The sequence below is a fragment of the Sciurus carolinensis genome, chromosome 6 (genome assembly GCF_902686445.1).
Source record: "Sciurus carolinensis chromosome 6, mSciCar1.2, whole genome shotgun sequence".
NCBI classification, from domain to species: domain Eukaryota; kingdom Metazoa; phylum Chordata; class Mammalia; order Rodentia; family Sciuridae; genus Sciurus; species Sciurus carolinensis.
The window spans coordinates 120,326,719-120,338,993 of record NC_062218.1 but is presented as its reverse complement, the minus strand read 5'-3'; the positions used below and the strand labels follow the sequence as shown (position 1 = coordinate 120,338,993).

The 12,275-nt window shown below is 32.5% G+C and overlaps 1 protein-coding gene across 5 annotated transcripts in view; it reads left to right on the top strand.

Annotated features, from left to right (window-relative positions):
• Positions 1 to 12,275, top strand: part of Dmxl1 (Dmx like 1) — a 160,205-nt gene that overhangs the window by 69,570 nt on the left and 78,360 nt on the right. For all 5 annotated transcript variants that reach the window (XM_047554855.1, XM_047554854.1, XM_047554853.1 and 2 more), the window contains exons 20-23: positions 7,427 to 7,596; positions 8,089 to 8,186; positions 9,196 to 9,361; positions 10,179 to 10,440. In XM_047554855.1, the coding sequence (XP_047410811.1) occupies positions 7,427 to 7,596; positions 8,089 to 8,186; positions 9,196 to 9,361; positions 10,179 to 10,440 (696 nt within the window). The remainder of the gene's footprint in view (positions 1 to 7,426; positions 7,597 to 8,088; positions 8,187 to 9,195; positions 9,362 to 10,178; positions 10,441 to 12,275) is intronic.

Sequence of the window (12,275 nt, the reverse complement as noted above, 5' to 3'; positions counted from 1 at the left end):
CAGCTTTATAGTTTCAGATCTTATGTTTAAGACTTTAATCCATTTTGTTTAGTTAGCAAAAAGACCATTAAGTCTTTTTGGAGAATTACTTTCTGGATTATTATGTAATGCCCTTTATCCCTGATAACTTTCCTCGCTTTCAAGTTTGCTCCAATTGAAATGAATATATGTACTCCTGATTGATTTGATTAGTGTGAGTATGGCATATCATTATCCATTTACTTATAGGCTATATTTGTCTTTATATTTAAAGTAGATTTCTTGTAGCCAACATGTAGTTGTGCCTTGTTTTTTGATCCTAACAGGCTTTTTTTTTTTTTTTTAAATCTTTTTATTTACTTATTTTTAGCTTGAGTATCCATATATATTTCTATATATGTTTATATATATTCATATATATATATGAATATACTCTAATAGCAACCAAATTCCTGCTTATACATTTTCATATATATTCAGTTGCATAATCATAAACTATAACTAAAACAAATTGTAAACACCCATCTCAAAAAAATAACTATATACAAATTTATATCCATTTAAATATTTTCATGTATATTTTTATATATATTTCATATTTGTATTCCTATATATGGATAAAAATGTTCAGTCCCTAAACTAACAGTAACTAATTTTCTACATTAGTCCTCTACCTACCAATACACCTCAGAGAAACCTCTATACATATAAACCATAACATTTTACATGAATGTGCCCATGCATATGGGGATATAAGCTCATAAATTCACATAAAAACCCAGATTTAAAAAAAAATTTTGTTAGTATAAATGGACACAATCTCTTTATTTTATTTATTAATTTTTATATGGTGCTGAGGTTCGAACCCAGTGCCTTGTGCTTGCTAGGCAAGGGTTCTACCACTGAGCCACAACCCCAGTCCCAGATATTTTATATATATGCTCATGTCCATAGGCATAATGCAGATTTCACACATAATTTAACAATATTGCTTACCTTAAAAATATTCATAGATAAGAATATATAAATGTTGATATATAATATTACCTCTATATTTATATATATTTAAATATATGTTCCAAAGGTAAACCATCCCCTAAACCAAAGCCGTAACTCAGAACTAAACCTAACCCTACCCATAATCATGAGACTTTTAACAAAATTATATTACTGAATATCCATATGTATTTTCACATATATATTCCAATTATGTTTATATACATTCATATATATGTGTGTATGTGTGTGTGTATGTGTGTGTGTACACACCCTAATGATAACCCAAATCCCACCCATAAATTTTCATATATATTCAATTACATAATCATATCCTACATCTTACAAAAACTGTAAATATCCATCTCAAAAGAAAAATAGCTATATGCAAATCCATATCCATTTAAATATTTTCATGTATTTTTTACATGTATAGTCACATTTCTATTCATATGTATGGTTAAAAATGTTAAACCAGTATTATTGTGTTGTGGTCTGTTTGATTCTGGAAGGTGAAAAGGGTTTGTTTGATATACATAGATACTCCATTGTTTGGGGTATAAATATTCATGATTGTTATGTCTTGTTGATGTATAATTCCCTTAGCAGTATGAAATGGTTTTCTTTGTCCCTTCTGATTAACTTTGACTTAAAATTCACTTTATCTGATATGAGGACAGAAACCCCTGCTTGTTTATGTGATCCACATGAGTGATTTTTTTTCCCCATCCTTTCACCTTCAGTCTGTGGATGTCTTCACCTATGAGCTGAGTCTTTTGGAGACAGTATATTGTTGGGTCTTGTTTTTTAATCCAATCTGCCAGTCTGTGTCTTTTGATTGATGATTTCAGGTCATTGATGTTCAAGGTTATTATTGAGATATGATTTGTGTACCTGGTCATTTTGGTTTATTTCTAGTTTTTAATTTGAATTACTTTCCCTTTGATTAACTATTCCTTTTGTGTAGTTCCTCTCTTTGCTGGTTTTTACTTCTTTTTTTCCACTTATCTTCATGGAATAGTTTGTTGAGAATATTCTGAAGTGCAGGCTTGCTTGTTGCAAATTCTTTTAATTTTTGTTTATCATGGAAGATTTCTATTTCATCTTCAAATTTGAAGCTTAATTTTGCTGAATATAGAATTCTTGGTTGCCATCCTTTTTCTTTCAGAGCTTAGTATATGTTATTCTAGAACCTCCTAGCTTTGAGGGTCTGGGTTGAGAAATTAGCTGAGATCCATATTGTTTCCCTCTGTATGTGATCTGATGTTTATTTCTCACAGCTTTTAAAATTCTATCCTTATTCTGTATGCTAGGCATTTTCATTATAATGTGCCTTGATGTGGGTCATTTGTAAGTTTGCACATTTGGGATCCTATAAGCCTCTTGGATTTCATTTTTCATTTCATTTTATAGATTTGGAAAATTTTCTGATACTATTTCATTAAAAGATTGTGCATTCCTTTGGTTTTTATCTTTGCACCTTCATCTATCCTGATAAATCTTAAATTTGGTCTTTTCATGTTATCCCATATTTCTTGGAAGTTCTTAACATCTTCTCTCTGTAGTCAACTCTCTTTTCAAGATTATATATTTTGTCTTCATTGCCTGAAACTGTCTTCCAAGTGGTCTAGTCTGTTGGTGATGCTTTCTGTTGAATTTTTAATTTGGTTTATTGTTTCCTTCATTTCAAGGATTTCTGTTTGTTTTATTCCCAGAGTCTCTATCTCTTTATTGAAGTGATATTTGCTCTCTTCGAACATCCTTTACTTTGCAGATTGGTTTATGTACATTCTAAATTCCTTCTCTGACATTTCTTCCACTATTGTGTCAATGGATTCTGTTATTGGAGTATCTTGGTTTGCTTGGGGCAATTTGTTCCCTTGCTTTTTTATGTTGTTTGTGTCTCTGCCCATCTAACAGTATGAATCTGTAGCAGTAAATTTTCTACACTGTGGACTTATAGTGTCCCTGAAGGTTTCCAGTACCTCGCTGTTTAGTAACAATGACCAATGCAAACAATTTACAGCATTAAACCAAATAGTTCCTACTATGACATCTACAATGTTAATTATCACAATAAACAATATAATAAGTTATTGCCTATAATAAAAACAGCAAGTTTGCAGAAGTGTTTACATTTTCAAATGGTGGACAGGGAGAGAACAGAATTGATATAGGATGTGATGATTATGAGGGAGGAGGAGAGAAGATAGAAGTAAAAGATAAAAGGAAGAGTGAAAGAACAATAGAGATTGGTTGTTAGAAGAAAAGCGAGAATCAAGAAAACGAAAACTATCTAGAGCAAATTTTTTTAAAAAATTAAAAATAAAAGAATACCAAACAAAACTAAAATATACTTATCAAACATTCTAGTTCAAAAAAATTAATCCATGTAAAATAATTGTCTTAAAAAATGCTAGAGATAAGAAGAAAATAAAATAGGAAGCTGTGTAAAACATTCATGTACCATTAAGGTCACAATTAAACAGTGAAAAAGAATTTTAAAAAAATGAAAAGAAAATTTTGATGAAAAGTTCAAGAATTCTTTCCATTGGAGTTAAAAATATTCTCAGGTTCTTTTCTCAGCTGTTTTATACGGGGTCTTGTGGTGTGTGATGCTCCACCCTCTGGATTGCTGAAGTAAGAGGTTATCCCAGTAGGTGGATTCCTTCCTGGAGGCAGGGTTTAGGCTTAGGTGGGCTCTAGGCTCTTCGCTGAATGCTAATTGGTCTGGAGATTTTAAATCAGTGCATCTCCAGCACCCAGTAAGTACTGATCCACGCTGGAAGACTTTACCCCAGGGCATCTCCCCTGGGTCCCATTCGTGTAGTGGGAGAGCCAGTTCTTAGTCCCCTACATCACCTGCAGGACCCATGCTTCCTGGTCTTGGTGTCAGTCTCTAAACAATCTCTCCCACCTCCATCCCCCAGATGCGTCAATGCATCTCTCCCAGCTGATCCTGTAAGCATTCCTACAAGAAGTTGAATTGGAGGAGGAGGGGTTGAGCCAGTGTGTTTCCTCAACCAGTTGTCCCCTGTGTAAACCTCTGTCCGTGTTTAATTTCCTTTTGATCTCTTAAGCATACTCTATCCCTTGCAGCATGTGTTTACTGGGCCTATTCGTTGGGCCAAATTTGAGTTTGCCAGGAATCGGCTTTTTCCCAGGAATCGGCTTTTTCCCATTGCCACCCCAAGTCAAAGCTGCAAAATGGTTCCTTCCTTTGTCCTCCCATGCTGCCTGGAGAGATGGCAGTATCTTTTCCTACACACAGATAAAGTGCAGCGAGTCCTTCAGGTGTTTTGGGCAATATTCTTGGTCTCTAAATGCTCTGCTATGTACCCAGACATGCCTTGGACCTCCCAAAACTGCACGTTCCTTTAATTCCCTTATCCCTCCACTTCCCTCTGGCTGGAGCTTCTGGATGGGCTGTAGCAGCGGCTGGCCACTGGGAATTTTTTCCTTATTTTATTATATCCAACCTCTTGAGTCCCTGGTCTGCTTTGAATGCCCAGTTTTAAATTCCAGTGAAGTCCTCCCCCCACCCTTTTTTTTTTTTTTTTTTTATCCACCTTTCAGAGAAGCTGCCTGACCACTTTATTGGTTTCCCACCACAAAGCAGCCAGGAAAGTGACCTCTATTCCACTATCTTGGATCTCTCTCTCAGGCTCTGTCTTTAAACCTTTGGCCATTCAAAGTGAATATTGAGGTAGTTGCTTAATATCTGCTATATTTGTCATATTTTCTATTTAATGTTATTATTTTCAAATTTTTTAATTCATGAATAGTAATTATACATATTTGTGGGGTATAGTGTGAGATTTTAATAGATGTATGCAATGTTTAATGATTATATCAGGATAATTGACATATATATCACCCCAGATCCCTGTCATTTCTTTGTGCTGGGGACATTCAAATCCTTTTTATTAGCTATTTTCAAACTATCAATTCCTTGCTGTCAACCCTTTATTCCTATTTTCTTCTTCTACTCTTGTGGTTTTAATGAGCATTTTACACAATTCCATTTTCTCTCCTCTCTTACCATGTAAGTTGTATTGTCTTACTTTTTTTTAGTGTCACCCTAGAATTTGCATTACACACTTTGAAATAACACTGTACTTCTTTATGGATAATATGAGTACCTTGTAACAACAAAATTGTTATTTTTTCTTTCATCAGTTGTATCATTACTGCCATTAATTTCACTTACACATAAGCATACATAATCATATGCATGTACATAAAATATGCACATGTACAAATAATCAAATATATTCTTAATTAATCTAACATAAATTTTTTAACCTGATATAATTGTGAACAAACTTTCATATAATAGGTCAATTAAGAATTAATAAAACAAGTTTTTATTTAATGTTTACTTACTCTTCCTCTACTGCTTATCTTTTCTTTATGTAGAAGCAAGTTTCTGACTTATCATTTTCCTTCTGATGAACATCTTGTAAGATTTTTTTTTTGTAGAGTGGCAGTGATTTCCACAGTGTGTGTCTAAGAAAGTCTTTTTTTATTATAATTATTACTTTTTTCCAAAAAAAATTTTTTTAGTGTAGATGGATACAATAACCTTTATTTTATTTATTTGTATGTGGTGTTAAGGATTGAACCCAGTGCCCCACACATGCTAGGCAAGCACTGTACCATGGAGCCACAACCCCAGCCCTTTTTATTATAATTATTAGGGTACATTTTACAAATTGTGCAAAATAATTGGTTTTATTATGACATTTTCATATGCAGCATAACATGCTTTGATTGTATTTACCCTCGCTGTTATCCCTGAGAAAGTCTTTATTTCTCATCAAATTTTGAAGGATAATTTACCCAACTGTAGAATCCTAATTTGATGGGTTTTTCTTCTCAGTTCTTTAAATATTTCACTTAGTTCTCTTCTTGTTTATGTCATTTCCCAAGGGAAATCTGTAAATCTTACCTTTGTTCCTCTATGGGTAAGGTAGTTGTTGTTATTTTTTATTTTTATTTTTTTAGCTTTTTCTGAAATTTTTCTTTAGTCTTGGTTTTCTGTAATATGCATAGGTGTATTTGGAGTAATTCATCCTGCTCATCATTTTTTGAACTCTTTGGATCTGTGATTAATTTTGGAATGTTCTTAGCAGTTATAACTTGAAAAATTTCATCTCCTTTCTCTCTTATTTCTCCTGGTAGTCCAATTATACTTATGGTAGGTCTTTTGCAGTTACATTATGGTTCTTGATGCCCTATTTTCATTTTATTCATTGAATTTTTTCTTCCATTTCAGTTTGAAAAATTTCTGTTGTTCTATCTGCAGGCTTACTTATTCTTTCCTTGACCATGTTGAGTCTGTCGATGAATTATCAAAGACATTCTTAATTTCTTTTTTAACTTTTCCTTTTGATATTTTGTTAGAATTTCTCTCTCTTGCTTTCTCTCTCTCTCTCCCCCTCTCTCTCCCTGTCCCTCTCTCTCCCTCTCTCTGTGCTTATATTATCATCTGTTTTTCAGTGATTTTGTGGCAGTAATCCCTTTTTTATTGTGGTAAGAACGCATGTTCTTACAAATTTATAAGCAAACAATACATTATCATTGACTATAGGTACAATTTTGTATAGCAGAACTCTAGATTTATTCATTTTATTTGACAAAACTTTAGGACTGCTGAATAGTAACTGCCCATTTCCCTCTTCCTGGCCCCTGATAACCATCATTCCACTCTTTGTTTTTATGAATTTGACTATGTCAGATACCTCATCTAAGTGGACTCATACAGTATATATCTTTCTGTATGTGATTGTGTTCTAAGTTTTTTAGCTCTATTATTTCATTTAATCTTTAAAACTGTGTAATATGATAGTGCCATGATTAGTCACATTTTATAAATAAACAAAGAAACTGAGACAGGAAGAAACTCAATGACTTGCCCAAGGTTATATATTTAGTTAGTGGTAATACTGGAATTTAATGTTTGCATTCTGATTCTGGAGTCTATGCTTAGTTCACTAAGCTATACTCTTTTCATAATATCTTTAATTCTGTGGAATTAAATCCATAAAACAAATGTTGACCTAAGGAAACTAAGAAGCAGCTTCAAGGAGGGAAGCATAGTAATATAGAATACTGCTTTAAATCTTTCTCATTGTCTATAAAGAATCATGGGTAATAGCTTGAGAACAAAAATATTGTGACACAATGGCAGTGGCATTTGCAATAAACATCCTTTTGTATTTTTTCAAAGAAGCATATGTACAAAATATATGCTCATTGGAGTGGCAGAATTGTTTGGAAAACCAAAAATAATAAATGACTCAACTTCCAGCACTCTTAAAGATTTAAGTGTAGTTGTGAATCTCATAAAAACTTACACATTTTTATTGAAAATATGTAATACGCATTTCTGATAATCATTTTATATCATGTTTAATGTTTCTTATAAAACATTTTGACATTTCTTCAGGCCTCTCTACTAGTCATTTTGCTTGGGCATTTCACTCAGTAGCAGAAGAAGAACTGTTGAACATGTTGCCAGCAATGCAGAAAGATGATCCCACTTGGTCTGAACTAAGAGCAATGGGTGTGGGCTGGTGGGTCCGCAATACCCGCATCTTACGCAAATGCATAGAAAAAGTAAGCATGTTTGTTTTGTTATAAAAATGAATTGATATATTTTGGATGTTTGTTTAAGTGGTATTCCATATCTCCTGTGCTCTTAATTATTCCCTTTTGTTTTGAGAGCAATAGCATGCTTTTAAATAGTCTTTTTATATTTCAAAATATGTTAATGTAATTTTCAAAAATTTATATTTTAGTTCCTAAACTTCTAGTTGACACATTTGTTTAGCGGTGTATTCCTGACTTGTACAAAATAGTACATTTAGAAAAACAAAATAGTACAGAAGAACTTGTAATGAAAGAAGTAATCCTGTTACCTCCTCTTTGTATCCTTCGGTACCATAGTTACTTTTATTTCTTAGTATGTACACACATATATTCATATTTTTTAAAGATTTATTTAACATTGAGATAGATAACATATGCCAGTCTAATATGTGAGGGCAATTATTTGTTGACCTAACAACCTATTTCTGTAAAAGTTTGACCAATATTTTCTTATTATAGGTAGCCAAAGCAGCTTTTTATAGAAAGAATGATCCTTTAGATGCTGCCATTTTTTACCTTGCAATGAAAAAGAAAGCTGTGATTTGGGGCTTATATAGGTAAGGAAAAAAAAAAAAACTGCTTCAAAGTAAAAAATCTTTTCATTAGGAGTAAATGCCTAAAGTAAGATTTATTCTTCTTGATGTTGATTCATGTAGATTTTTAGTTATTTTTGTGTTTAGGGAGATACTTCATAAGGAAAAATCTTAGGTGTTTTCTACAAATAGAAGAAACCTGATGAGGTCACTTTAGTTTGTTTTGGGATTTATCAGTACAGAAATGTATTTTTTGCTTATGTTAAGAACTTCTCAAGATATTTCTATGATATAAATGTCACTAAGCCAGCAACTTATATTTGGTTGGGGAAGATGATCAATTAATTGGTGGAGCCTGGAACAAGCATCTGCTGTCTGCTCCATTGAGATCTCATGGGCTAGTAGATGCATTAAAACTGCCTCCCTCCTTTGGTGCTCACCTCATTCAGAACTGAATTCACTTAGAATTTTTCTCTTTCATTTCTCCTCAGCAGAGGGAAATAACCATAAATAGTTCATCATTTATTTTGGATTTTATTCCAAGTGATTTGCATGAAAACCTTTGGGGGGGAAACCAGAGTACCAAAGTTTCTGAGAATCTAGGTCTTTCAGGATTGTTTTCAGTAGGGGAAAATTCCTTAGAGTTTGATCACCAAAGTCATCCTTAGGTAGACAAGAGGAAAAGGTTATTGATGAGGTTTAAATGATGAAATAGCACAGAACTTAATATAAATTATTTTATATTAAATAAATACATAATTATTATTTTGCATGAATTTAAGAATTTTTCAGGGCTGCTAATGCAATTGTCTTTGTAGTTTGAAAGAAAAATTTTATATAATCTCAAAAACATGGATGGAAAAGTAAATGTTTACTTAATTTTTTTTTTTCACTAGATAAAGCAGATACATAGTAACTTATGAACTGGCAAATGTTTCTATCAAGTTCTAACTTTTAAGTCCTAACTTTAGAAGATTAGTTCTATTGTAGAAACCTGTATTCCAAGATTTGCCTACTTTCCTTTCCTTTATAGATCTCAAAAAGACACCAGGATGACAGAGTTTTTTGGACACAATTTTGAAGAGGAGAGGTGGCGCAAAGCAGCTTTAAAGAATGCCTTTTCTTTGCTAGGCAAACAAAGGTTTGAGCATTCTGCAGCATTTTTTCTTTTAGCTGGTTGCCTCAGAGATGCAATTGAGGTAATGAATGAAACTTTTTTTAAAAATAGCATTATCATCCTTGTAAGCTCTTTATCTAGATCTTAAATTTTTATATTTTAATTTCAGCTTTAGTAGATACAACACAAGCCTAAGTACCTGAAGTAACTGATAATCTTTAAAGTGGTTTTAAAAATTTTGTCACTTCAATTGAATGAATGGTATTTGTATAAAATGAGGGTAAACAGCTTGCATTTGTTGGTTAGTAGGATGGATAGTTTATGTGGACTTCTAAAATATGAACAGGTAAACAAGATCTCTTCTATCACTTTAAAAATATTTAAATGTTTATCTGGCCCTGTGTTAGTTGATGAACCTTAGAAAGTTCTTCACTGATTATTTCTTAGAAAACCTTAAAAAATCATGAACAGTTAGATATGCCATTTCCATCTCAGATTACCCTTTGGCTCAAATTTCATATAGGAATTCAAGAGAGCTTTTTAATTTGAAAATACTATATACTCTGCTGTGGTGAATAGAGAAGTATACCGTTTAAGAGTAAATTTATAAAATACATGATTTGAATTGACTTTTTAGAATTATTTACTATTTCCTCAGGCTTAATCTTTTTGCAAATATATATTTAGTAATGACCAGTAGATTTACAAATATTAATATAATTATTATTAAATGAATTTGTTAAAGCAGGCAATATATGTTTTATTTCTTACTATTGTTGGTTGGTGATTTGGGGTGATTAATAAAGCCTTATGTTTTTCTAGTTTAGTTAGAAAGTTCAGTTTATCCTGAAATGAAAGCTACCCCTGCTTATTTATGAATGTCGTTTTTCTTTTTAAAGGTTTGTCTTGAAAAACTGAATGACATTCAGTTGGCTCTTGTAATAGCAAGACTCTATGAATCTGAATTTGATATATCTGCAACATATAAATCTATTTTACGTAAAAATATTTTGGGAATTGATTCTCCTGTCAGTGAATTCAGTTCACTGCATATAAGTATGCATTATGATCCATTTCTGCGGAGTATGGCATATTGGATTTTGGAAGATTATAGTGGTGCTTTGGAAACATTAATAAAGCAACCTACCAGAGAGGATGATGGTAAGTCACACTTTTTAGACATTAATAATTACAAGTGTTATTAGTATTTGCTGGCTGTGTTCACTTAAGTGATGTGATTAGAAGATCTTAAGCTAATTAAACTTGACTATCTTTTTCATGAGATAAGTAATGTAGAGGGTCTTTTTAAATGTATCTTTTGGATCTCTACTTTAGACTTTCCTTGTAGAAATCTGTTTTGTTAAAGCTTTCTTAGAAACTAGAATAAAATGGAATTCTTTATATAAATCATATAAAATGATGGGATTTACTTTTAATATTTTTCCAGGATTGAATTGTGTCTGGTAGCTGGTACAGTAGGTGATATGTCATTTGGAATACTAATTAGAAAAACTTCTAGTTCCTAGCTTCTGATGTGGCATCATTTAATCAGGAAATATCATGTGCCTTACCTTCTAAACTTATGAGGAAGCTTTGAGACTCAGTTGTTCAAATCTCCTAGCCATCACTTGAGCTAAAGATTTTTTTTCTTTTCCTTTTTTTAATTCAAAGCTTTAATGTGTATGCATGCCAGGAAATGCCTTTAAGTTCAGTCTATGAGGTATCATTAGAAAATAAACACGTGAACAGAGGATACAGTTTAAATGTAAAAGAATATACAACAACAGATGAATCATGAGCTAAAGATTTTCAAACTGACCTCTTTGTGTTGAAGGGAAAAAATAATAAGTCATTTTCTTGTACCCAACTTTATTCTTGTATAAATTATATACAAACAGGCATGTATATATATTTTGATGCTTTTAAAACCAGTTAAGCCTGTATTATTCTGGAAGAAAATACTGTAATTGGGCCAGGATGATATGGTTAGAGGCTGAGAGAAGTATGTGGATTTGGATATTTTAAGTTTGACTAGCCAGGAATTGATTGGATATAGAATGCGAAGGAAATAGAAATCAAGAACAAATTCTAGCTTTTTAGATTGAGCAGTAGATAAATGATATTAGGAAGTATTTTAGGTCAAGAAACCTTCTCTGATAAGATGACCTTTGGGTAGAGAATTAATTGAAATGAGCAAGTTAATCAATTTAGATATCTAGGCAAGGAATGGTTTGTGCCACCTGGGCCTGCTGGTGCCCACTTTTAACCCAAGCTGCTCAGGAGGCTTAGGTAGAAGGATCACAAATTTGAGGCTAGCCTGGGTGACTTGGTAAAACCCTGTCAACTTAGTGAGACGATTAATGACACCCTGTCTCAAAAATCAAAAGATCTGAGGAGGTTGTTCATTAGTAGAATGCTAGTCTGGCATCTTTGCAAAAAAAAAAAAAAAAAAAAGTGACTTGTGCCAGTGGCATGCTAAAATAAAATAGGTTCTGAGGCACTGTGGTATAAATCTAAGTGAAAATGAAATGTAGACTTTAGGAGTTAGATAAGAGTTTAGATATTCAGGGTGAAATTGGAACTAGAGATAGTGATGTGCACATTTATCAGCATATAGAAAGTGTTTAAAGCCATGGAAATATGTGAGTTCAATTCAGAGAGTAAAATAGAAAAGAGATCAAGAACTGAACCCCAAGGTGCTCTACTCTTTCAAAGGTAGACAAGACTAGCAAAGCAGACTAAGGACGTATATCCAGGAAACAGAAGAAAAAGAATTAAAAGTGTTACCTGAAGAGGTTTGTTTCAGTAGGAAATCAGCATAACTTGTTTTCCTACTGTTTTTAGAACATTTTTCATTACATTTGTGTTCTCGTTTATTCAATGCCATGGATTAGTGTGGTCAATTAACAAAAATTGGTCTAAAGATTAGGTAAAGGTTCCATAGTAGAGAAAAGGGACAATGATATACCCAATTGAGATCTTGAAGAACTCTTCTT